The sequence below is a fragment of the Dasypus novemcinctus genome, chromosome X (assembly GCF_030445035.2).
Source record: "Dasypus novemcinctus isolate mDasNov1 chromosome X, mDasNov1.1.hap2, whole genome shotgun sequence".
NCBI lineage: Eukaryota > Metazoa > Chordata > Mammalia > Cingulata > Dasypodidae > Dasypus > Dasypus novemcinctus.
The window spans coordinates 155239472-155266824 of record NC_080704.1 but is presented as its reverse complement, the minus strand read 5'-3'; the positions used below and the strand labels follow the sequence as shown (position 1 = coordinate 155266824).

Here is a 27353-nt window from a genome sequence, read left to right as displayed (position 1 = left end):
TTGATCATCTGGGGAAGACTCCCTATGTCCTTCTGATCTGTCATGGTGTCCTTTATGCCCAGGGCTCTAGGGAACACCACCATTGGCATAGCCAGGGAGCAGCATCTAAGGGTGGCTGCCATCAGGGGGAAAGGAACTGGGGAGTTTTCTCTCAGTATCTAATTTCTCTTCCCCTGGTAGAGAGAGACAGAGAAAGACCTTACATTAATCCTACACTGGAGGAAAGGAAATCATAAGCTTCTTTTACTGACTAAGTCAGAAGCCCATAAGCAGGCTAATACTGCCTTATTTTTCCATATGCCCCCTCTAGGAGCCATCAACTTAAAACTGGATCTCAAAACTGTCTTGGAATTCCCCTGTGAGGTCTCCCACCTCACCTAAGGAGCCTCTGGCCTTAACTTTCAGGGATGGGTAGGATGGAGCAGGGCCAGGGCTAGATAAGGCAAGTATATCTGAGAGTACATGCTTCCTGAAATTTTACACCCTGTGTGCCTTGGTTTCCTCATACCAGTGAGGCTGGAGGATGGACAGTGGGGACATGGGACACAATGTAACTCACTGGCAGCAGTGGTGAAGTAGACCTACCCTGAGGGACCTCATGCCCAAATGTCCAAATGCCTCCCTCTCACTGGTTGGAGTCTTGCTGGAAAGGCCTCTCCTCTTTACTCCTTACCTGAAGCTGGACTTCTGTGGCTCAGGCCCTCCATGCAGCTCTCATCACTAGAATCCTGTGGTTTACCTCCTTCTTCCACCAGGGAGCTTAGAGCCTTCTCATTTGGAATATGAGACTCTGTTCACATCAAAAGAAATAGATTTCTACATCAACACTTTCCTCTGGCAGGCAGGGGAAACAAAGATTGTTTTGTTCCCTGTCTTCAACCAGTGAATACACAATTATTTTTTTCTTTACACAAACTTATATAGGCCTTTGATGTGTTTTGCAATGAGATGTGTATTTGTATCATTAAAGCAACAATTAAAAGAATATCATTTGCTGGGAAGCAGATGTGGTTCAAGTGATAGGGCTTCCACCTATCATATGGGAGGACCCAGGTTCAATCCCTGGGGCCTCCTGGTAAAAAAGAAAAAGAGAAAGCATGCCTGCGTGGTGAGCCAGTGCCTGCGTGGCAAGCCGAGTGCCTATGCAGTGAGCCAAGTGCCTGCGTGAGTGCCTGCATGGTGAGCCGAGTGCCCGCACAATGAGCTGAATGCCCTCACGAGTGCCCACATGGCGAGCTAGTGCCCACGCAGCAAGCTGAGTGCCTGTGCAGTGAGCCAGTGATCACGTAAGTGAGTCAAGCAGCAAGATGATGACACAACAAAAAGAGAGATGAAGAGGAGAGTGAAGGTGAAGCCCAGAAAAAAACAGGAACTGAGATAGTGCAGCTGACAGGGAAACTCTCTCCACATCAGAGGTCCCCAGGATCAAATCCCAGTGAATCCTAGAGGGGACAAATGAGATGAAAAGACAAAAAGAGAAATAGATACAGAAGATCACACAGTGAATGAACACAGACAGCAAAAACAGCAGGGTGGGGGGAGGGGGAGCAGAAAAATAAAATAAGTCTTAAAAAAAAAAGAATATCGTTTGCTGGTCAGACCCTTAAAGAGTGAGTTTAGCATTCTAGGAGGCGGACTTGGCCCAATGGATAGGGCGTCCGCCTATCCGTGGTTCAAACCCTGGGCCTCCTTGACCCGTGTGGAGCTGGCCCACGCACAGTGCTGATGCGCGCATGGAGTGCCGTGCCACGCATGGGTGTCCCTGTGTAGGGAAGCCCCATGTGCAAGGAGTGCGCCACATAAGGAGAGCTGCCCAGCGGGAAAGAAAGTGCAGTCTGCCCAGGAATGGTGCCGCACACGCAGAGAGCTGACGCAGCAAGAGGACACAACAAAAAGAAACAAAGATTCCCAGTGCTGCAGATAAGGATGGAAGCGGTCACAGAAGAACACATGGTGAATGGACAGAGAAAGCAGACAACTGGGGGGAGGGGAAGGGAGATAAATTTAAAAAATCTTTTTAAAAAATTCTAAAAGGGCTTTGATTCTTACATATAAATATGAAATAAAACTACATTTGACTAATTCCAGAAGGATTAAAAAATGAAATAAAATGATCGTTACAAAGAAAAGGACTGGGGCTTCAGAAGACTATGATGCTAAAAATGATGTCTCTTTCCTTTGCTATGGTAAAAACAAAAACAAAAAAACACCTCATGCCAAGTCCAGCAAGCAGAAGTCCATCTCCAGGTATTTGAGATCTGGATGTTCTCTCCATATTCATCCGTCACTGAAAAAACTATGCTCAGTTTTGGGCAACACAGCGGTGGGAAAGTGATATGGAGAACCTGGAGATGCTCCCAAAGACAGAAAACAAACAAAAAAAAAAAACAGCAGTAGACCTTTTGCCGAACTAATGTAAATGTATTTCCACTTGTGATTCACATTACCCAAAACTGACATATGAAATCAAAATGCAGAGTGATTCTTTCTCCTGGTGTGTACTTCCTGGTAGTTGTAATTGTAATGTACATACAGCCATAATCTAAGTTCCTTGATTTTTAAGATATTCTCTAATTTTATCGTGGGAATTTTCAAACACACAGGAAAGGTAAAACAAACCAAAAAAAAAAAGATGCACAATGACTAGCTGTATACCCTTCACCACATTCCAACCATTAGATTTTTATTCATATTTTATGGACATCATTTTAAATCTCTGCATAATAGTTCAGCACACTGATAACATCAGTTAATTTATATAGCCAATCCCCTATTTGGAATGAATACATTGGTTCAAAACATCCCAAATTTTAAATAGCACTTGATGAAAACCTCTGAGCACAAAGACACTGCTTCCTGAACTTTTAAGGGCTGTAACAGCTGGTAAGCTGGGAGGCTGATGCCAGTGCCCCTGAAATTTTCAACCTTGGGCAAGGGCTTCACAATACCAGTGCAGAACAGGATGTGCAAGAGAAGTCACATGAACAAGCACCCTGAAGTGGGAAGGAATAAAAAGCTTGGATCATGCACAACACTGAGAGACAGATGCGGTGGGGGAGGCAGATGGGGGGGCCTGTCACTGGGCTTTATTTGTCCTGCTCTAGGGAGCTCACTATGATTCAGCCTCCCTGCCTTACGGGCTCAGGCACCCCTGGTTTGAGTTCAGGTTTATGCATCCACTTGGCTGTCACATAACTGATTCTGCTCAAGGGAATCTTAGGTCAAGGGGTGCTCCCTGTGGAGGCGTCTTGGCAAAACTCAGAGCTTATGTCAAGTAAGGGAGTGTCTAAGGGACAGGACACTGTTCAGAAAGGTCTCAGGCTTCATCCCTGAAAAATAATTTCTTACCCACTGAGTGCACATTCTCAAAGCTTTCCTGAACTGTGACCCTGGAGAGGGCCTGCTTACAAGGATCCTGATACACCCACATCTCCTGGGTGATGTGCACAACCATGTCTTCTGAGCACTCAGGCAACAAAAAGAGCACAAGGTCTCCTTCAGTTCGAGATGCACCAATAACAATTTTACATCTGATGTGTGGGTTACACATTCAAAAATGGGGGTTAAGAGTGAGATTATGTTTCTTGGGGGAAATCAGTATTAGGTGTTTAACTGAGATGTGAGGAGACATGGAGGGTGACATGTGGGTGGCAGAGAAAGTATCCTCTACAAGTGGCATAAAGGACCCCCTACAGAATGAAAGCCAGGGCTCAGGAAGGAAGGGCACTGGGGGGAAACAATGGGACCCAGTCATCTCTTTTTCTTCCATGATCTCCTCTTAGGAAAGAATGAAAACAGTAGAGCAGATATGCTGAAGGGCATGGAAAACACAAGGAGAATAGCACCCTCAATTCATTGCCTCCCATGGATGATTATCACATAATTTCTATTTCCAAACCCAGTCCCTGATCCTTACGACTGTATGGAAGGAAAGCACTGGAATTATGATGATATCCAAAATGACAGGTCACAGTAAAGTGATACCAGTAATCTTTCCCTGCTGGTTTGCAGTGCTCCAAGGCCCTCATCCTTCAGTAAAAGCTCCCAACGAAATGAGATGACCTTTACTTCACGTGGAAGAGGACTCCATTCTCCTCCAAGCCTTAAACTCTCCTCCTCTACATAGAGACACCATCAGATCATGGGACATCTGCAAGGAGGATCACAACACAATAAAGCGCTTTGCCAAAGGACACTGTCCATTACCACGGTGTCTGGGACTGCCCTCACACACCTAAAACAAATTATTGTTGGGAGGATTCAGTAAGGGGATTATGCCACAAAAAGAGTCCTTCCAGAGAAACGTTCCCCAACCTCGCAGCCTGGAGATCCTGCCACATGTAGCTCCCAAAACTGGAAGCACTCTTCTTCCACAGGGCAGCAGAATCCCTTTCCTCACCTTGAGACACACATTGGGGTGACCTGCAGTTCTCCCTAGCTTCATCATCAAGGATGAGTGGAAGCACCAGCCAAACGTAACAATGTAGCACCCGCAGGCTCTTAAAATCAGATTGTCATTAAACTCACATTCCATGCGAATAGGCTAGAACCAGCATGACAAAGCTAAACAGGCTGATTGTATGGTAAAATAAAAACTTTAAATAGGACGTCTTGTTTTCTAGCCAAGAGGTGAAGCATATAATCGAAAATCAACCTTCGTACAAGGACCCAGGAGAATCACAACTTGATTGAGAAAAGACAATAAATTGACCTCAGCACCAAGATGAATCAGATGTCAGATTTACCTGGGAAGGAATTTAAAGATTCCTTCAAAAAAATTTAACGAGCAGTTAAAAATTCTCTTGACATGAAAAAATAGAAAATCTCAGGAAAGAAAGAGACTTTATAAAAAAAAGAATAAAAGTGGGAATTATAGAACTGAAAAACACAATAAAAGGGGAAAACCACCACATTAGATGGCCTCAGTAGTAGACTGGAGATGACAGAGGACAAGAGTTCGTGAACTTCAGGGCACATCAGGGCACCCATTCCAAAAAACAGAGAGAAAGGAGATTGAAGACATCAATAAACAACAGCGCCTGTGGGACCCGTGGGACGAGAATAGAAACCAACATCACATCAGTAGAGCCCTGCAAGAAGGGGAAACAGAGGGTGTTTAACTAGGGTTGGAAGGAACAATGTGTGGGGCCTTTCCATATTTGGAGAAATATAAATGCACAGATTCATTAGAGGAGTGAGCACCAAACAGGACAAACACAAACTCTACCAACCCAGAGAAGCTTGGGGCTCACTGACTGGGTGGAAACAGACGGAAAGACAGTTGCCACCTGCTCAGGCTGCTCAGAGGCAGAAGAGGGAACAGCCCGCAGGGGGCAATGCCGCCTGGCCCCGCCCTGGGGCCCCTGAGGAGGTAGGAGAGGAGACAGGGGCACTTCCGGTAGCGGCTTGGCGCCTCGCAGAGGCCCCGCCCCCCGCAGAGGCCCCGCCCCCATCAACTTCCGCGTGGGCCCTGGACGGGAGAGCGGCCGGAGCCTGGCGCTGAGGAGGTGGGTCCAGGGCAGCGGAGGGCGTGGCCGTCCCCGGGGCGAGGGCGCGGGTTGGCTCGGCTCCCTCCTCGGCCTGCGCTGCACCGACTGCTGCCACCGTCTGAGTCCCGCCGGGCGGGCCCAGGGAGGGGCGGCCATTGGCGAGCACTCGTTGGCCTCGGGGCCAGGTCGGCGTCTTGGCTCCCTCTTTCCCCCAGATGGTTCGGGGTCCAGGGTCGACCCTCTGGTTGGTGCGATGTCGCCGAGGGCCGCTCTGGGGGTCCGATCCCGCGCCCCAGCCTCTGACTCGAACCCAGAATTTGAACTTTTCAGAGACGGGTCTCGTCTGCCTTTCCTCAAGTGCCCTGTTTTCACACAGCACTTTGTTCCTCAGCCCTATGAGGGCAGGATCGTGACGGGGTGTTGCGAGAGAAAACCCTTAGCCCTCTTGTGACCTTTTCATTAGGGGTGTAAAGGAAACTTAGAATTGTTGTGTGGAGTGACCTTTTCTTTGGGAGTGTGGAGGGAACTTTTTAACTGGAGTGGAAGGGCAACATTTCAATGGGGATGTGAAGAGAACTTTTCACTGGGGATTGAAGGGAACTTCATTGGGGGTGTGTAGGGAATTTGTTACCGCTTGTGTGAAGGGAACTTTTCATTTGTGGTGTGAGAAGAAGTTTTCATTAGGGGTGTGAAGGGAACTTTTCATTGGGAGAGGCCGATGGAAGGCAGTCTGGAGTGTCAGGAAAATAGAAGTTTCCAGAAATGAGTTGTGACAACCAAAAACCTTTTATTGAGCATCTGCTCTGTTCCAGCCATGCTGCAATTCATTTTCCAAGCAACTGGATATAAGCAAATTTTATGAAGTAGATGCTATTATTATTCTAATGTTACAGATAATGGCACTAGGGGTCAGTTAGGTAACTTCCACAGGGTCATGCAGCTAGCAGGTTACAACCCCCTAGATGATGTGTCGCTCAAGTTCAGGCTTCCTCATCATTAAGGGTGTCTTGGGGGCAGACAGTGTTGATTTTTGATGACTGGCTGGGAAGAGAGTCCTGAGCATTTGGTTTTCCTTGTTCCACTCCAGGAAAGGACAGGCACACAAGGCATCAGGGCAATTGGGAGACGGAGGACCAAGAGCACAAGGTGGCAGGTCTGGGTCTTGAGACTTGTTGATACAGGTAAGGGTCCACTTTTGTGATCTCAGAGTTTCTGCTGAGACCATTTTGATTTTTTGTAGACATTCGATTCGTAGAAAACTATAAATTGTAAGCTCCTTACTATTTGTCTCTTTAACTTTCTATGTCTTGTACAAATTATTCAGTCCTGCTAAACCTCAAACCTCAACTGTATTCAGGGGATAATCCTAGTGCCCACCTTCTAAAATTGAGTACGGAGTCAAGGAGCTAATATATGCAGGGTGCTGAGGACAGTGCCTGGCATATAGTATGAACTCAATAAATGTCCATTTATATGGATGTAGCACAAAGATCTGATAGTTTGCCTACTGCAGTAGCTTTTTCTCAGAGCAAAGCCACTAGGAATGTTATGCATGACAGGGGGAACAGGGATGGTAGAGGAACTAAACATATCTAGAAATGAGACAAAAGAGGGGTTGCTGATTGGCTGCCCTTGCAAAGCACTGCTCTAATTAGGGTCCCTTTCCTTGAATTCTGTTCAGGGGTATTTAAGTGGAAGGACTTCAGGATTCTTAGTATTCCTCCCCCTTTTCTTTTGAGTCTTCCCTGTATTTAGGAACTCCAAACAGTTGTTAGGGGATTGGGAATGGCGTTAGAGGCCAGCGACTCTTAAGGGCAGGTGTTCCTCTCCTGAGGTAGGTAGAATTCTAGAGCAGAGCTGTCAGATGTAACTTTCCACAATGATGATCATTGAGTATATGGAATGAGGCTAGTTTCACTGAAGTATTGAATTTTTAAAATTAATTTAAACTTAAATAGCCACAGGGGGCTAGTGGCAACCATATTGGATGACAAAGTTCTTGGATGGGTGTGGAGATATTGTGAAGTTTTTGGAATTGTATGCAAAATTGGATGTGTATGTGTATTTTCCTAGGGAATGAGTTCATAGCTTATTGTGAAGTTTTTGGAATTGTATGCAAAATTGGATGTGTATGTGTATTTTCCTAGGGAATGAGTTCATAGCTTTCCCCAGATTCTCAAAACTACCAAAAAGTTTAAGAACTGATAACTTAAGGCTTTAGTGAAAAAAAAAGATATCGGAGTTAAGAATGCCCTCTCCTAACCATCGCTGTTTCTTCTTTTATTTTCCTGTCCTCAGCTGTAGGTGGCTTTGAATTGGAATCTCAGACTTCAATTCTCAGGTCAATTCTAAATCACTGGAAGGGGTGATGGCTGTGATCCTAGGTTGTGCAATCCAGGCCTCCCTGAACCAGGGCTCCATGCTTCAAGAGTATGATTCTGACTGTGAAGTCTTCCGTCAGCGCTTCAGGCAGTTCCAGTACAAAGAGGCGGCAGGGCCTCGTGAAGCTTTCAACAAACTCTGGGAGCTGTGCTGTCAATGGCTGCAGCCCCACATACGTTCTAAGGAACAAATCTTGGAGCTGCTGGTGTTGGAGCAATTACTGCACATTCTGCCCGCAGAGATAGAGACCTGGGTGAGGCTGTATAACCCAGAAAATAGAGAAAGAATTTTGGCATTGATAGAAGAGTTGGAGAGGGAACTTGAAATACCAAAGGAGCAGGTGAGAGAATAGTTTGGAATGTTTGTAATTAGAAAAAGCTTAGATGAGATCAGACATTTTGTCCTGGTTTTATTCCTCAGATCCAAGACTTCTCCAAAGTGCATTTCATTTTTTTCTAATGCTGAAGTCAGCATATGGATCAGCAGTTGACAAGTCTGTCAGACCCAACCCCCCTTCTAAAATATGTATTTTGCAGTGGCCCCTCTACTATCCTAAAATGAGATTCATAGATAGCATAATCCATCTACCATCATATATAAAATCAAAAGTGTCAGTATAATGCTCTGTGTCTTACAGGGCAAATCCAGCCCACCTCCTGCTTTTGTACATCCCATGAGCTAATGGTTTTTACAGGATCATTTTAAAAATGAAGAAATTGCATAAGCGACAGACCAATTGTGGCCTACAATGCCTATAATCTTTACTCTCTGTCCCTTTACAGAAAAAGTTTGCCAATCCCTGCGTCAAGTAGAATGTATTTGGAATATGAGGGGAAAAAGAGTAAAACAATTTATTATGGAGATAGATATATATATATTTCAGTATATACACGTCTGGGCTTGACTGCACCTGAAGAAATGATGACGTAGTTAGATGCTCGCATCTATGCATAGAATCCCTGTGAATGCAATTGCCAGAAGTTCAGACTAAGACAGGTCAAATATTGCTGCTGGTCATGGCATTTTCCAAAATGGGAATTAACTCTTGGCAAAATTCTGAACAAATAATACTATAGTCTTCCTTGATTTTCACAGTAGTACATTCCTGGAACATTCAAGTTTTGCTAAAACTATGTGAAAACATTTTGCATGTAAATGACTTAAGAGGGTGCTCTTCTGCCATGTATTTTTTTACCTATATGAATGCTTCAGCAGGAAACACAAATATTGTTTATTATGTGGAACAATTTTGTCTTGTGAGTTATACGCCAATCTTAGGCCCTCCAAATTCAAATAACTTCCATGTGCCATTGTGTCCTAAACATCCCATGGGCTGCCGCATGTGGAGAACCACCGTGGAGACCCTCTATTTGTGGAGTACCTTAGCTAAGCACAGGGCAGACTCTATTATGAATGGCCATTAAGAAGATTCTAGCACTGAGTGTTGTTGAAGCTCCTCAATATCTCTTAGATTCTTGGTCCGTAGCCTGCCTGAATAGGAGCCTACAAAGTTTCCTGCTTTCCAAATATAGAAACAATTTTTGGTTTTCCATTCTTTCTCTCCTCTCAGTACTGTTTATTATGTAAGGTTTCAGATTCTTACAGTCTTAGTCCTTTTGCTGGACAATACAGTAGACACTAGCCACATGTAGCTCTTGGACATGTAAAATGTGGCTCATCCAAATTGGGATATGCTGTAAATAGAAAATGTACACCAGATTCCAGGGGCTCTACATCATAAGATACATGAAATATCTCATTAATAATTGTTCATATTGAACACAAGTTGAGATCAGTACAGTTTGAATAGGAACATGTTCTTAAGATTTTCCTCTCATTTTAGTTTTATTTTTTTCATGTGGCCACTAGAAAATTTAAAATTACATGTGTGGATGTCATTATATTTCTACTGGATAATGCTTGCCTAGACATTAGAGTAATGGTTTCTGGCATTTCCCCCAGATTCACAGGCAAGAAATGCTCTTTGAAGAGAAGGAACCAGTTGGAATAGCCGAAGTACCAACAAACTTTGAACCAGAGTCACCTCCAGTCCAGGTTATGAGATCTTCCCAGGACAGCATACTGGCAGAGGAGTGGATTGCACAGAAAGGGCTGCAGGAGCTGAACTACGATGCTGCTGGGGAATATCAGCCCTACCTAAAGGCTGGTAAGTCAAGGTTTGCATTTTGTATCTTTTGTTTCTGCTTTGAGAGCACAAGCACTCTGAAGAGTTGGCATTGTGGTCAGGGTTAGAAACACTGATTAGTCACTCTCATAAATAGTCAGAGGAGGAGCAAGCTCTCTGGAATAGTAATGGAAAAAGCATATCAGGCACCCCTTAATCTAGTGTCCCTGTCTAAAGGCCTTTGATCAGCAATGATGTGCAAGGAAGTTTTGGGACAATGGATACTGTGGCTAAGGACTCATTTCCTGTAGCAAATTTAATCAACGTGATCTGTGATGCTGTGAGTCCTGAAAGGTTTCTATCACTCTTGGGAACCTCCTCAGTTGCTCTTATGGGATAACTCTTTCCAACTTATTACTTTGAGTTATATACACTTTCTTTCAAACATTAAAAATGGTTGAATTACCTACAAAATTATAAACCAAACATCTATCTCTTTAAATCGTTAACTTAGAGCAATAATTCTCGAAGTGCAATGACCAGACTCTCTGTTTCAGAGTCATCTGGGGTGCACTTTTATCAAACTCTACAAGTGAATAAAACGCATATTAAAATTTGAGACCCTACAGGGGTTAGCCTTAGAGGAGGAAGTCCAGCTGGAGAAAAAGACGTGGACCACATAGCCTGGTTGCTGCTGTTTTTAAAGTTCAGGCCAAACTGTGGCTAGAAACCTCTCCACTTTGCTCCCCTCGCAGGCACAGGTGCCACAGGGTGGTACTTTCAAGAGACTATGAAATACCGAGAGAACAAAAGAGACATAAAATATGAAAAAAGTTGGAAAGAGTCTACGATACTATATAGGAGTTTCTGATCTATCCATAACTAGTTCACTGCCTGAACTTAGCTTTTTTCCTTTGTACGTCTTAACCTTTATTCACTCAGCAAATATATACGAGCACCTATTAATAGCCAGGCACCATGCATGAACCTGGGCACTCAGTAGTACACAAGACAGACTGAGTCCCTGTGTTCCTGCAGCTTATAGCCCTGTAGAGGATTCAGGTATGTAAATAGTGAGCCCTAAAAAGATGCGATGGAGGGAGTAGGATGATGGTGGGCATGCACAGGAGGTCACCTAGCCAGCCTTTGGCAGAGAGGGAGACTTCCTGGAGGAAGAGGGATCTAGGTTCCAAGCCAAACCATATTTTGCTGAGTTATAGTTTGCCTGGTGAGTGGTGGAAGTGGGGAGGGGAGAGGGTTCTGGGCAGAAGGCACAAAAGGCTCAGAGATGGAGGGAGCAGGCACCCTTGAAGAACTGAGAGCATTTCCCTCCAGCAGCCCTGTGAGTGGAAGAGGAGAGGAGGGGGTGGCAATAGATGAGCCTGCAGGGAGAAGCAGGGGCCCAGATCATGAGGACCTTTTTCAGCATGTTGAGGAGTTTGTGCTTTATTACCTGGGTAGTGAGGAGCCATTGGCAGTTCTTAAAAAGGGGATAGATAGCAACAGATTTGCATTTAAGATGATCACTCTGGCTGAAATAAGAGTAAGACTGGAATCAGGGACACCATGTAGGAGGTTGCTGTAATCTTCCGGGTGAGAGAGGACAGTTTTTAAAATTAGGTTCATGTCAGTTTGATGGACAGAAAGGGTCTGATTCCAAGATACTTAGGAGGTAGAAATTATAGGAGTAGGTGTTGGGGTGAGGAAGAAGGGATTAAGGATGATATCCATCATTTCTGGCCCATAAACTGGGTCGATGGTATATTAGTCACTGAAATAAAGGTCCCTGGAGGAGGAGCAGGTTTGGTTTGGTGAAGGTCAATTTATATTGAAACATGTGGAGTTTGAGATGCTTATATGTCTTCAGATAGAAGTGGGCAATCTGGAATCGAGAGAACAGGATTCAAATTGAGATTTGCAAGTCAAATATTTATAGAAGTTCAGTGATGTCTTGAGGGCAGTTGAGAGCTTCCTAGGATTCTTTCCAATCAGAAAGCACAAGGACCAATGGGCAGATTGGGAGACATCATGAAAGACAAGATCATTATATGAATTTGAAGATTCACAGAGTGATTTAGGTACCTTGCCTAGTCTCTGCTTTCCAGTCTACCCACTTGGGAACTGATACCCTAGATACTGTGACCCATTTGCATTGGATGCCCAGAGATAGTCTAGCTCTGATGCCTACCCAAGGCTCTTCCCATCTCCTCTGGTTTCCGTCCTGAGAGCCATCTCTCTTCTGCTGGTGCCTGGCAGACTATGGTGAAGGGCACAGTGAATCATCCCACCTCTCACGTGAGACTCCGCCCCATGCTGGGGAGAATGGCTTGGTCCCTCCCTGACCAAACTGTAGGACCATCTCTTATCGGCACAGGGCCACAGCACCCATAGAATGCGAATATGTATCACAAAGTAATAGGGTAACTGTCGAGAAAATGTTCCCTCTTTCTACATTTAATCAATTTGTCCAGATGCCATTTTTGGTAGCCTGCTTTACCAACTGTTGCCCACATGAAAGGCATGGGCTTTCCGTTGTTTTTAAATAGAGGTAATAAAGAGGAAAATCCCTTAAGTGCTTATGTACAGATATTATAATTTAAAAGGAGCTGTATAAAATATACATTTATATTCCATTGTTTACATTAGCTATTAAGAGTTTAAAAACCTGTATTTTTGTACGTATGCCTGCAACAAGTGCAAGAACCTAGGTAGTAATCTTTAATCATAAATCTTTCTGCATATGCATTGTAATTCTCCAACTTGATTTGCTCTTCTTAGCAACAGTGCCTTGTAAAATATCACATGATGCCAAACAGTACAGTAAATCTTGATTTTAATACTTTACTTGCTAAAGCACATGGAATTTAGTGTATTTCACAAGGAATAAAAATGAGTTAATTTAAAAAGTAAAAAATACAATCTGGAGAAGTAATGACCACTTTTGTATCACTGCTTAATGTGATATATTATACTTTGCAAAATGATGTAAGATTTACTGCTCTATTATCTCCTGATTATTTAAATTACTACTATATTTTTATTTCCCACCCCCACCTTGTGACTTGCTTCTTGTCTGCTCTCTGTGTCCATTCGCTGTGTGCTCTTCTGTGTTTTTATTTGTCTCCCTTTTTGTTGCATCACCTTGCTGAGCCAGCTTTCTGTGGTGCTTGTGGGCCAGTGGCATCCCGCAGTGCTTGCGGGCCAGCGGCTCTCCGCAGCATGTGGGCAAGCCTGCCTTCACAAGGAGGCCCCGGGACGCAAACCCAGGGCCTCCCTTATGGTAGATGGGAGCCCAACTGATTGAGCCATAGCCGCTTCCCTACTGCTATATTTTTCAATGTCCATTTCCTTGTTGTGTTAAATGAATCTCATTGTATTATAGATTTAGTTGAAAGCATAGGATAGTGGTAGAATGGAAGGAAATTTTTAAAAAAATAATGGAAGAAGTCACTTGATTGTGTATTAAAGTTTGAAATATATTCTGTGTCAGCAGAAACCTAGGTTGTTGGGTATATGTAGTATGAATGTGCATGTATGTATATATATATATATATATACCCATTGCAGAAAAAAAAGGACTATGGTGACTTTTAGAAACACCCTACATTAGTAAATAACTAAAGGAAGCTTATATACCTACTGATAAACAGAAATCCTATCCTAAATTCTTTTACCCCTTTTTTTGGAGCAAGGCATGGTATGAATAAATATATCCATGAGAAATGAAAGTCTGTGAAGCACTTTAATAATTATTTGTGCAAACTTTGCCTGTGTTAGACATATGTCAGTGTGAAATGAGCCAATAGAGATAGTCAAAACAAGATTGAATAGAGGTAATTTAAGGAAGTTACTGTAATGTAAGAGTCTACACTTGGTTAAAATAATGAAGATGTGTTCAAAGATTGGATAAATGTAGTCATCATAAATCAAGGTCAGAGACCTCACAGTATGTGGTTATGGTTTTAAAACAGAATTATCATTGTCCTACCTATCTACAAGAGCTCTTTTTTTTTTTACAAGCACTCTTAGTAAGTTAGAAAGATGATCCCTGAAATACTGCAGGATGAAAACTTAAGAAATCAGGTAATGGAGGCATCAGAAAGAAAGAGAAAACATGTTCAACTGTTTGAAGAAATCACTAGCAGGAAGCCTATAAAATATGAATAATACAAAATACATTGTTTGCCTACATAAAGAGCTGACTAGGAAAAAGAACTGAACTGAATGCTCTGCAACCTGTGAAAATTTTCATTTCTGCAACAGAAAATGATCTAGGAAAAACATTAGCTTAAAACAGGCAAAGAAACAAACGCAATAACAACAAAAAAATCTCATTGGAATTCAAGCCAGTCACTTATAATTGCTAGAGTTAGGCAGTAATATAAAAATGTCTATAGTCATTGAGAAATCATTGGAAGAACAGCTTGTCTTAAAAGTATAAAATATAATGCAATTGAAAATGTGAAGTTTAAAATCACTATACCTCAAAGAACCAACTTTTGGTTTTGTTGATTTTCTATTTTTTTGTTTGTTCTAAGTTTTATTTATTTATTCTCTAATCTTTACTATTTCTTTCCTTTGGCTTGGTTTGGGATTAGTTTGCTGTTCTTTTTCTAGTTCCTCCAGGTGTGCTTTTCATGAAAGCACTGAGGGCTATAAATTTCCCTCTCAGCACTGCCTTTGCAGTGTCCCATAGTTTTTTTATTTATTTCTCTCCCCCCCCCCCGCCGGTTGTCTGTTCTCTGTGTCTATTTGCTGCATCTTCTTTGTCTGCTTCGGTTGTTGTCAGTGGCACGGGAATCTGTGTTTCTTTTTGTTGTGTCATCTTGTTGTGTCAGCTCTCTGTGTGTGCGGCGCCATTCCTGGGCAGGCTGCACTTTCTTTCATGCTGGGCGGCTCTCCTTAGGGGGCGCAGTCCTTGTGCATGGGGCTCCCCTACACGGGGGACACACCTGCATGGCACGGCACTCCTTGCCCGCATCAGCACTGTGCATGGGCCAGCTCCACACGGGTCAAGGATGCCCAGGGGTTTGAACCGCGGACCTCCCATGTGCTGGAGGGACACCCTAACCACTGGGCCAAGTCCGCCGCCTGATATGTTATGTTCCCATTTTCATTCATCTCAAGATATTTGCTGAATTCTCTTGCAATTTCTTCTTTGACTTACTGATTATTTAAGTATTGTTTGATCTCCATATATTTATGAATTTTCCCTTGTTCTGCTCATTATTCAGTTCCAGCTTCATTCCGTTATGATCAAAGGAAGTATTTGTATAATTTCAATCTTTTAAAATTTATTGAGTCTTGTCTTGTGACCCAACATATGGTCTATCCTGGAGAAGGATCCATGAGCCCTTGAAAATAATGTATATCTTGCTGTTTAGGAATGCAATGCTCTATGGATGTCTGTTAGGTCTACTTTATGTATCATATTATTCAGGCTATTTATTTATCCTCTGTCCAGATGTTCTAGCCAATATTGAGAGTGGTGTATTGAAGTCTCCAACTATTATTGTAGAGACATCTATTTCTCCCTTAAGTTTTGCAAGTGTGTTCTTCAAATATCTTAGGCCACCCAGGTTAGGTGCATAAATATTTAGTATAGTTATTTCTTCTTGTTGAATTGCCCCTTTTATTAACATAATGACCTTCTTTATCCCTTATAACAGTTTTTCATTTAAAATCTATTTTGTCCAATATTAGTGTCACTACTCCAGCTCTTTTTTGCTTACTGTTTGTATGGAATCTTTTTCCAACCCTTCACTTTCAACCTGGTTATGTCCTTATATCTGAGGTCTCTTGTACACAGCAAATAGATGGCTCATATTTTTTTATCCATTCAATCAATTTGTTTCTTTTAATTGAATCTGTAGGACATTGAGTCCCTGCCTCCTTGGTGGGCAGATACTCAAAGAGAAAATGACATGGCAAAGGAGACAGTTGGAGATTTTTCTTTATTTTTTATTTATTTCTCTCCCTTTCAGCCCCCCCCCCCCCAGTTGTCTGCTCTCTGTGTCTATTTGCTGTGTGTTTCGTGACCACTTCTATCCTTATCAGTGGCACTGGGAATCTGTGTTTCTTTTTTGTTGCAGCACCTTGCTGTGTCAGCTCTCCGTGTGTGATGCCATTCTTGGGCGGACTGCACTTTCTTTTGCGCTGGACAGTTCTCCTTATGGGGCACACTCCTTGCGCATGGGGCTCCCCTACTCAGGGGACACCCCTGCATGGCACGGCACTCCTTGCGCACATCAGCACTGTGCATGGGCCAGCTCCACATGGGTCAAGGAGGCCCGGGGTTTGAACCGCGGACCTCCCATATGGTAGACGGATGCCCTAACCACTGGGCCAAGTACGTTTCCCCAGAGTCTTTGTTAATAGGACTGTGATAAAGATTTTATCTGAGCATGCAATGGGGGGATCATTCATCATTGAAACACCTCTGTTAAATTCAAACTGCTTCTTCCCTATCTGTATTAGATATCTGTGGCTGCGTAAGAAATTATCCAAACATTAGCCTAAAGTATCTACATCAGGGGCTCTTAACAAGGGGTCAGTGAGCTTGAATTTAAATTAAAAATAAAACATTATTCTTGTGGGAATGTGTTGGTCGGGTGTGATATATTTATTAAATAATGCACCATATAGTGTGGACTTAGTAAGGGGTCCATGGTTTTCACCTGACTGGCAAAGGCATTCATGGAGCAAAAAAGGTTAAGAACTGTTCTACATTTTTAGACAGTAGTTATGTTCAAGGTACAATGTGTTTACTCTCAAGAGGACAACAGCATCTGCATTCATCTGCAAGATTAACTGGGGCTGGAGGATCCATTTAGAAGATGGCTTTCTGCTTAGATGTTGGCAGAAGGTCCAGTGCCTGGTGTGAGGGCCTTTCCATAAGCTGCCTGAGTGCCCTCAACAACATAGTGACCAGTTTATCCCAGAACTAAACATCTAAGGGAGAGCAAGGAGGATACCTTTATATATCTACATATATATATATTTTTTTTGAGGTACCAGGGAGGCCAGCACTCAATCACTGAGCCACATCTGCTCCCCTGAGTTGGCTTCCTCATGTTTCCTCATTATTTTGCTCATTGATTGTTCGTTGGTTTTTTGCTTATTGTCTGCTTGTGTTGTCTGCTCATTGTCTGTCTGTTTTCTTTAGGAGGCACTGGGAACCAAACCCGGGACCTTCCATGTAGGAGGTGGGCACTCAACTTCTTGAGCCACATCCGCTCCCTGGCAATACCTTTTATAACCTAGTCACAACACAACATGACTTCTGCCATATTTGATTCTTTAGAAGAGAGACACTAAGTCCCAAATTCGTGTAATGGGAAGAGAATTGAGTTTCAGCTCTTGAAGTGAATATATTTTAAAACAGAGAAATTCTGTGATTTCACAAAGAATCTGTGAATATATTTTAAAACAGTTGCACATTCCATGCTTCCCTGTATCTGTTAGTGTTATACTTTTTTCTGGCTTTTCTTCCTTTTATTAGGTCAAATTGCATATACCCCAGGCAATGTATTATCATCGCTGGAAACTAAAGTTCTAGATAGAAATGCTTTGAGTGAAAGACAGAAAACATAGAATTTCAGGAATGGGGCTTTGGTTTCCATCGGTGGGGCCTTCATTTTTACCTACAATATGAGTCAGGGTTCTCTAGGGAACAGAATCAACAGGAGATCTCTGTAAATAGTATGAGATTTTATAAGATTCTCTCATGTGACCGTGGGGCTGCACAAGTCCAGGTTCCACAGGCAGGCTGCAAACCAGGGGCTCCGATGGAAGTCCAATGACGGTCCTTGATGAGTTTCCAGGAGACACTGGCTGTCCAAAGACAACCTGGGAAATTCTCTCTGAATGCTGAAATCACTTCCCCTTTTAAGGCATTCAACTGATTGGATAAAGTGTCCCTCATTGCTGATGGCAGTCTCCCTGACTGATGTAGATGTTATCAGCCGTCTATGCAGTAAACTCACTGGTGACTAAAGTCCATTAATATCCTTGTATTAGAATTAGCCCATTGCTTGCTTGACCAAACAACTGAGCATAGTTACCTGGCCGAGTTGACACATAGCCTAACCATCACACCTACTGACCAGCAAATTCTCCCTCCTTTACAGTGAAAATCACTTGTCACTGAGTGGCTATTTTGGCTCCATGGACTGGCTGACATTGAGGCTAATGAGAACAGCTTCACCGACAGAAGTACACAGGGATTCTGTTTCTTTTTTTTTTTTAATATTTATTTATTTCTCTCCCCTCCCCCCCTCCCCCCCCACCCCGGTTGACTGTTCTCTCTGTGTCTATTTGCTGCGTTTTTGTCTGGTTCTGTTGTCAGTGGCACGGGAATCTGTGTTTCTTTTTTTGTTGTTGCGTCATCTTGTTGTGTCAGCTCTCCGTGTGCGGCACCATTCCTGGGCAGGCTGCATTTTCTTTTGTGCTGGGCAGCTCTCCTTATGGGGCACACTCCTTGCACGTGGGGCTCCCCTACGCGGGGGACATCCCTGCATGGCAGGGCACCCCTTGCGCGCATCAGCACTGCCCGGGATTCTGTTTCTGACTGTCATTCAACATTGAACCAAAAACCCTGGACCTGAGCTATAAAATATGCCGTGAGCATTCTTCTATGTGCATGTGTTGAGAAGGTCAATTTCCAGAAGTGGGATCGATTGGTTAGTGGTAAACTGCATTTAAAATTTAATAGATGTTGTCAAATTGTCCTCCAAAATGCTGTATGACCATACCCACCCACCACCACATTTCTCTGGCCATCATGTACACTGGATATCATCAAACCATTTAAACTTCATCTTATGATAAGAGCCATGGCTGTTTTCACCATGTTAGCAGACAGAAGTAGGGCTACATTCCTTAAAATATTTTTATGTGTGCTCCTTTCATTACACTTTAGTGACAGAATTTTATTCAGTGTATAATAGTAGCATATGGGTACTGAGGTCAGAAAGGCAGGAGATCAGTCAAAAGAGAATGGGAAGTAGTCACAGGCAACAGCACGATGTTAGTTATAATTGAAAAGTCCATTAGGTTAACTCGATGAGTAGCTCAAATTCGGGCACATGTTCTCTGCATCTAGGATGTGGGACTGTCCTGATGTACCCAATTTGGGGCCAGGATCTAAGGAGTACTATGCTGGGATGGAAGAACTAAGGTGAGAGTTCTCAGGCTTCTTTGAGTTGGTGCCGTCATGGACATGGCAGCTGGACCTGAGGGCAAAAGCCTATGAGAAATCCATGAGCTTCCCAGGGCTAGTATTCCTTGACTTAGGTCTCTTGGGTACTAGATCTGCCTCAAGAGCTGTTTTTAATCTTTGGCAAGGTATTAAAGCTGCCCTTTCCCCCAGTGTACATTTCCTGGGTTTGGTTTTCCAGGATATAATCTAGATATAATCTAAAGCATCACTCATTTCAAGCCCACACTCTGTGGGATGGGACTAGCCATATGAAGAGTTCCTGTAGCTCTGTACTGTGTTTTTTCTGTCTCTCATAGTGGGATATTCTGAGCCTCCAAGTTTCTACCATCTAGTACTTGCTAATTTCCACTGTCCCCGTTTCAGTTCCCCCTACTTTTATTTGACAGCAGTTTTCCTTTATCTTGTACCTCTAGTTTTACTTTACCTGTACCACTTGCCTGTTCCATCCCTCTCTTAGCTTTGAAATCCAAGCACAAACTAAGCAGTGAATGTAAGATCACTTTATTTATAATTCATATTCTTTTCCTGGAAAGCTAATCTATTGCCTTTTGTCCACGAAACTATGAAGTAATACACTTTACTTCCTGTGTTCTGATGTAAGGTACTGAAGTCGAAATTTTCCTTCATGTTAACCTTAGCCAAGCTAACTTGCTAATATTATTGGATAATATTAACGTATAAACATTTTCCTACAATAATCATGTCTTAAATTAACATTTTGCAACTGTATTAATCTGCCAAAGGGGTGCTGATGCAAAGTACAAGAAATCTGTTGGCTTTCATTTTTTATTTTTTATTTTTCCTGTTGGCTTTTATAAAGGGGATTTCTTTTGGGGAAAAGCTTACAGGTCCCAGGCTGTGAAAAAGTCCAACTTGAGGCATTATCAGAGATGCTTTCTTACTGAAGCCAGCTACTTTTGATCCTGGTGTGTTCCCAGGAGGTGAAGCAAGATGGCTGCCGATCTCTGTCCAGGTTTCTCCTTCCCCTCCAGGTGTCCTCTATCATGTGCAGCTGCTCCGCTTCTTTCCAAATTCAGCTACAGGCTGGCATAGGGCTTGTCTCTTAGGGCTTCCTATATCAGTGGCAGCTGTTTCGCTCCCTTCCCTAAGTCAGCTGTTTCGCTTTCTTCCCAAAGTCAGCTCTAAGCTTTCAGGCAAATTGTTCATTTCTCCCTGGGGCCTCGGCCTTTTGAGCCTCTCCTTTCTATCACATGGCAGTGTCAAAAATGAGAGCTCTCTCTTTCTATGTCTTTCTGTCTGTGGGAGTCTGTTTATATGAGACCCAGCAAGGGGGCAAGTACTCAACCTGAGTCACACCTCACTGACTTAGTCCAAAAAGCCCTAAAGCAGTCTTAACAGGTAATCTAATCAAAGGTCCTTCAACTGAATTTAATGCACGAAAGTTGTAACATCCAGAGGATGATGTTTACAAACATAATCTTTCTCTTTTGGGGATTAATAAAATAATCTCAAACTGCCACAGCAACCCATATTTAATTGCAGACCAGTAACCTTTCCATAGATCAGGAAGCAGAGGAAGGGATTTGGAAAAGAGGATGCAAGATTCAACTGGAATCAATGAGAACAGATCACGGGAGGAAGAGGGATTGGTGAAAACTTTTCCTTGCTTTCTCTAGATTGACAGATTAGAACTCTGGTTGGTAGTTATGTGGGCTAAATTCAAAATAATCCACTGTAGATGTCAGGTGAATCAAATATATACAGACCGTTCTTTTTGGTTGTGAACTCTTTATCACCTTAATTTGAGGATCTCTTAACTGAAAATATTCCAGTAAGCAGTTTCATCACTCCCACTTTTTTTTTCCAAACTTACAATCATGTCTTCCTTTTTTCCCCCAAATTCTACTCAATTTATTCATTTTTTTAAAAGATATTACATTAAAAAAAATGAAGTCCCCATTCGCCCCCACCCCACCACTCCCCCCACAGTAACACTCTCCCCCATCATCATGTCACATCCATTGTGTCTGGTGAGTACATCTCCGGGCATCGCTGCACCCCATGTCCCGTGTTCCACACCATAGCCCACACTCTCCCATGTTCCATCCAGTGGGCCATGGGAGGAATACAACATCTGGCAATTGTCCCTGGGGCACCACCCAGGACAACTCCAAGTCCCGAGAATGCCTCCACATCTCTTCTCTTCCTCCCCTTCCCCGCACCCAGCAGCCACCATGGCCACTTTTTCCACATCAATGCCACATTTTCTCGATTATTAACCACAATAATTCATGAATAGAATATCATTAAGTCCACTCTGATCCTTACTGGATTCCTCCTTCCTGTGGACCTCATCACTCCCACTTTCTGCCACTCTCTCTTTACTTGGTACTCATTAACACAATGATTGTCAGTTTTAATATGACAAACCTTACTTTATGTTTTGGCTCTAACCTAAATAATTCTATAATCTAAATAGATGTAGAACTAATTCAGCACATTGATTTAAATGCAGAAATGAGTCACTCCCCTTACATAGATTAGAGGAGAATAATATTGAGTTTTGGATTTGTTCCTATCTGTTAAAAAATAAAATTCCTGTGAGAATTCCAGGTGAAATAATTGTAATTGAGAAAGAATTATGGATTGAGAAGCCATTTGTCCAATAAATCAACCTGAAATCAGGGAAAACCTGTGTTGGCTCATTATTGTGCTTCCCATCTTTCTTTTGACCAGGATATCCAATACAAAAGCCTCACATGAACTTCCCGCTGGACCATAGTGAATCCTTGTGGGCGAAGGAATCACAGAATTCCAAAGAAATGAAACAATTAAATGACTCCAAAATAGGTAAGTAATTGCCCATTAAATACTAGAGAATGAAGCAAAGAAAAATCCAGACTTATTCAGAGTAAAGCTCTTTGAGATTCTACTTAGGAGTTTCTGTCTTCCCACTAAAAGTTAATATAACACATGTTATTCCCTCTGTTTCTACTTGGTGACTTCTGCAATTTCTGTTCTTCTCTTAGGTTTTGATATTGGGGAAGAAAACGAAGAAAATACTTCAAAGCGGAAAAAACTAGAGGATATGTATTCATTTATTTTTACCTTAGAGGGTAAAGCTATCCATGGCCCCATTTCACAAAAGGATTATGAACAGTTGAAAATTGAAAGGGAAATTCTCCCAGATGACCTACAGTCAAATTTCATAAAACTTGTAGATGATCAGAACCACTCTCTGGAAGAGAAACCTGAGGTCTCCAATCTGGAAGAACTTCTCAACCCTAGACCCCATAAACAAAAGTGTCCAGGAGAGAAACCTTATCATTATTCTCAGAGTGGAAACTGTTTTGCTCAGAATTCACAATGTACTGGGGACCAGAAATTCCATTCAGGAAAGGGAACTCACACATGCTCTGAATGTGGTAGAAACTTCCTTCGTAGTTCAGACCTTTTTAGACACCAACGACTTCACACAGGGGAGAGACCCTTTGAATGCACTATATGTAAAAACCGATTCACTCGGCAGTCACACCTTATAGGGCACCAGAGAATACATTTTGACGATGAAACATATAAATGCCAAGAGTGTGGGAAAATTTTTTGTCATGGATCAAGTCTTAAAAGGCATCTGAAAACTCATACAGGTGAAAAACCTCATAGATGTCAGAGTTGTGGGAAAAGTTTTCTTCGACTGGCAGGTCTTACTTTACACCAGAGAACTCACACTGAAGAGAGACCTTTTAAATGTAATTATTGTGGGAAAAGCTTTAGATACAAACCAAGTCTTCTGGTTCATTTTAGAATTCATACAGGGGAGAAGCCATACAAATGTAGTCATTGTTCAAAATGTTTCAGACAGAGAACTGGCCTTATTATACACCAAGCTTCTCACTTTAGAGAACACTACTTTAAGAATTGTTGAGGGAAACAGTTCCTACAGAGATTGACACTAACTCATAAAAGTTTTAACCTGCAGCAACCCGTTTGTTTTGAAAGAACAGTTTTATTTGAGCTTATAAGAATAGCCTCTTTTTGGCTTATTAAAAAAAAAAACTTTTTCCCAAATCATATGACTTCTAGAGTATTCACCTACTCTTGCAACTGTTGTAAGTTTGATTTATCCTGTATCCACAACTCACATTTCTTAATTGCATTGAAAATATTCGCAGCTCAAGCCAACCATATCATAGTTGTGAGCATACAACATATAAATGATTATATTCTTTTCATGTCTAAGATCAATATGATGGATTATCCTGTTAACCATGGATGTGCCCAGTTGATCTTTATCAGTACTATATTTTAATCATTTTGAAATATAAATGTCCTTCCTTCTTTAATCTCATTTACCAGTCGTTTTAAAAACTTAGAACTACTTCCATGAATGGTGGCAACAAACACTGCTGTTGATTCCTGTCCCTAACCAAAGATGATTTTAAAAATCTAAAATTTGAGTCCTTTCATAAAATCATACCGTTACTGTTGGCCTAGAGAGAGGCCAGTTTAATCCTACTTTGAATTTCCTTCCACAGTAATTCTTTAGCCATGTCTTCCCAGCTAGGTTCTTTTCATAAGAATGAGGGAAATTAGAGGGCGAGCAGCAAAGAATTACAGGCCTCTCACCTTGGTCTTGCCAGGATGGACACATTCTCTGCCTTATCTCCTGAGATAGTAGAGTCCACCCTGGGCAGGAGGGAGTCCCTCCTCCTATAGTGTTTCTTTCAGGGTGCTCCCCCAAATGGTATGGCATTCCTTACACATACCAAGGGAACAAGAATGAGATAAGGGAGCTTGTGATTCTTATCCCAATTCTTCCACTTTCAAACTGACAGAAAATATAATTTGCACTGGGAAGTTCATTCAAATGTTTGCCAAATAAATGACCTTGGCAAATCTGCAAATTATGCTTTATCAGTTGTAGCAGTTTTAAAACATGGCCTACAGAGTCTTTGCTTGTCTACCTGTGGTTAGAAGAATAATGCCCCTTTCCCCCCACAAGGATGCCCATGTCCTCATCCTGGGAACCTATGAATAGGTTACTTTACAAAGCAATAGGGACTCTGCATATGTGATTAAGTTTAGGATATTGAAATGGGGCGATTATCTTTCATTAAACTTTCCTATCATATGATTTCTTATAAGATAAAGAGGGAGGCAGGAGAGTCAGAGAAGGAGATGTGATGACAGCAGTTTGGAGTTCTGTCATTACTGGAAAAGGCCATGAAACAAGGATTGCTGGAAGCCTCTAGAAGCTGGTAAGCTCAAGGAACTTATTCTCCCTGAGAGCCTCCAGAAGGAATGCAGCCCTTTCAGCACCTGGATTTTAGTTCAGTGAGACCCATTTGGACTTCTGGCCTTCAGAAATGTAAGATTAAATAAATTTGTTGTCTTGAACAACTAAGTTTTTCATAATCTGTTACTCAAGCAACTGGAAACAAAGACACTTCGCATCAAGAGATGTGATCTCTGTTCCCTTCCCTTGAGTCTGGGCAGGTTTGAGACGGCTATTAATTGTAGCAGGCTGAATTAGTAGTTGTTGTGTACAGTAGAAGTGATGCTGTACAAATTCTGTCATGTCATAAAAGACGTGCAACATGCAGTATCCATCTTGTTCGCTGTGAGTCAAAGGAGACCATTTGTGCCCCAGTTAAATAATCTATGTCTACATTAATTTGATAAACTCTGTTTATATGTGCATGCGTAGTGCTGGTGTGTTTTATTTTGGAGGTACATCTGTGCTGTGTTTACTTCAATATTGTTTTAAAGTTTTTAAGCAGAAGGTCAGCTTGTTTGGGTTCCCTAGTACAGTGGAGATAACATGGCACCAGCTAACATGAGGAAGTCACCCCAGGACCAGTGTTTCCCAATACCCAGCATAGCCCAAGAACACCTTACAAGTATGCTCATTCTTACCTGGACCAAAAGCATATCCTCCTGAAAAGATCACACAAGCCTGACCCCATTGGTAAAGGCATTCAATCTGGAGGTAAGGGGTCAGTACTAATATTCTCCTTCCAACCGGAGTCAGAGAAAACCAATGTAAGTGATTTCCTAGTAAATGGGCAGAAAAAGCAAACAGATCTCAGACTCCTCAAGGCCTGAGATTCCTTACCTCCCATAAGGCACAAAGGCTGGCAAAAGGATCTGACAAGAGACACCCAGCCACAACATGTAGTCCAGACCAGGAAGATGCTTTTTTTCCCTCTCAAGCGAGAGACTTTCTTACCCTCCAAGAAGCACCCAGTGGCCTGGACTGGAGAAAGAACCTCCACCCCCACCAGCTAGAGGGCCCAGTGGGAACAGCAGTGGTAGCAGTGAAACCAAGAAGACCAAAATAACACCACGGAGGTGCTGAAAGAATTAAACTCTCATTGAAACAAGGAACAATGGCCCAAGAAAGTAGAAAAGAAATCACGTGATATGCTAAAACTGGGTGACTGCAATTGAAAACACCCATCATTCCAAAATCAAGAAAGTCATAACTTTAGCAAGAAAGAACAGTATGACAAAAAATGAAATAAAAGTGGAAATTAACAATTGAAAGACAAGGGCAAAATCTCTAAAAATGGAACCAGATACTTTAAATAATCTGTGATTCAAATAGGAAGCCACAAAAGAAATTATACAGCACACAGAGAATTGAGTAAAAATGAAGATTATAATATATTAAAATATATGGAATACAGCTAGATATATTGCTATATATATCTATATATAGATCCATGCTCAGAGGGAAGCATACTGCCTTAAATGTTTACATTAGAAAGGGGAAAGGTCTCAGTTATGTATGTTCCTACCTCAATATACTGGAACAAGAAGTGCAACAAAACAAAGGAGACAGAAATAAAGAAAGAGTAAGGATTGTGATGTTCACGCCACCTCTAGATCAAGATGTGTTCCCCGAGTGCAATGAGTGTGCCACAATGATGGAGGAGGTTGTTGGTGTGGGAAGAGTGGGGTGGAGGGGTGGGGGGTATACGAAACCTCTTATATTATTTTTTTCTCTTTATTTATTTTTCTAATGTTACATTAAAAAATATGAGGTCCCCATATACCCCTCACTCCTTTCAGCCCACTTATCACCCCATAACCACAACCTTCTCCATCACCATGAGACATTCATTGCATTTGGTGAATACATCTCTGAGCACCGCTGCACCTCATGGTCAATGGTCCACACCATAGCCCATGCTCTCCCACAGTCCACCCAGCGGGCCATGGGAGGACATACAATGCCTGGTAACTGTCCCTGCAGCACCACCCAGGACAACTCCAAGTCCTGAAAATGCCCCCACAATCATATCTCCTCTTCCTTCTCCCTACCCTCATATTTTTTAATGTAACATTTTTTGTATGATGTATATATCTTCAAAAAAATATAATTTACAAAAATGATGGGGTGGAGGGGTGGGGAGTGGGGTATATGGGAACCTCTTATGCTTATGTTTTTTTATGTTTTTTTCTTTATTTTTAAAAAATGTTACATTAAAAAAAATATGAAGTCCCCATATACCCCCACCCCCCTCACCCTACCCCTTCCGCATCAACAACCTCTTTCATCACCGTGGGACATTCATTGCATTTGTGAATACATTTTGGAACACTGCTGCACCATATGGATAGTGGTTAGCATTGTAGTTTACACTTTCCCCCAGTCCACCCAGTGGGCCATGGCAGGACACACAGTGTCCAGCATCTCTCCCTGCAGTACCACCCAGGACAACTCCAAGTTCTGAAAATGCCCCCACATCATATCTCTTCTTTCCCTCTCCCAACCCTCAGCAGCCAAAGTGGCCACTTTCTCTACATCAATGCTACAATTTCTTCCATTACTAATCATAATAGTTCCATAGAAGAATATCAGTAAGTCCACTCTAATCCATACTCTATTCCTCCATCCTGTGGACCCTGGGATGGTTATGTCCACTCTACCTCTATATCAAGAGGGGGCTTAGATTCCACATGGATGATTGATGCAATTCTCCTCTTTGCAGTTGTAGGCACTCTTGGTTCCCTGGTGTGGTGGTTTTTTAATGTTTTTTAATGTAACATTCTTTGTGATCTATTAACTTTAATAAACAAATGTAAAAAAATAAAATAAAAGGGTATAGGGGAATTATACAAGGGTGAAGGTCATTGGGGCTCATCTTGGAATTGTGCCTACCAAAGTGAG

The 27353-nt window shown here is 42.3% G+C and overlaps 1 protein-coding gene across 1 annotated transcript; it reads left to right on the top strand.

Annotated features, from left to right (window-relative positions):
- Positions 1-7857: 7857 nt before the first annotated feature.
- Positions 7858-23150, top strand: LOC101429803 (zinc finger protein 449-like). The gene is made up of 4 exons (XM_004479300.2): positions 7858-8211; positions 9834-10038; positions 21914-22027; positions 22207-23150. Exons 1-4 carry the CDS (start codon positions 7858-7860, stop codon positions 23100-23102), a joined length of 1569 nt encoding a protein of 522 aa, XP_004479357.1. The 3' UTR covers positions 23103-23150.
- The last annotated feature ends 4203 nt before the right edge of the window (positions 23151-27353 follow it).

Bases quoted from the DNA above. Each gene is read 5' to 3' on its own strand.
- LOC101429803 (XM_004479300.2), top strand. From the start codon at position 7,858: ATGGCTGTGATCCTAGGTTGTGCAATCCAGGCCTCCCTGAACCAGGGC. The intron at 8,212-9,833 runs GTGAGAGAATAG...CATTTCCCCCAG, and splicing joins TTGAAATACCAAAGGAGCAG to ATTCACAGGCAAGAAATGCT. The intron at 22,028-22,206 runs GTAAGTAATTGC...TTCTTCTCTTAG, and splicing joins ATTAAATGACTCCAAAATAG to GTTTTGATATTGGGGAAGAA.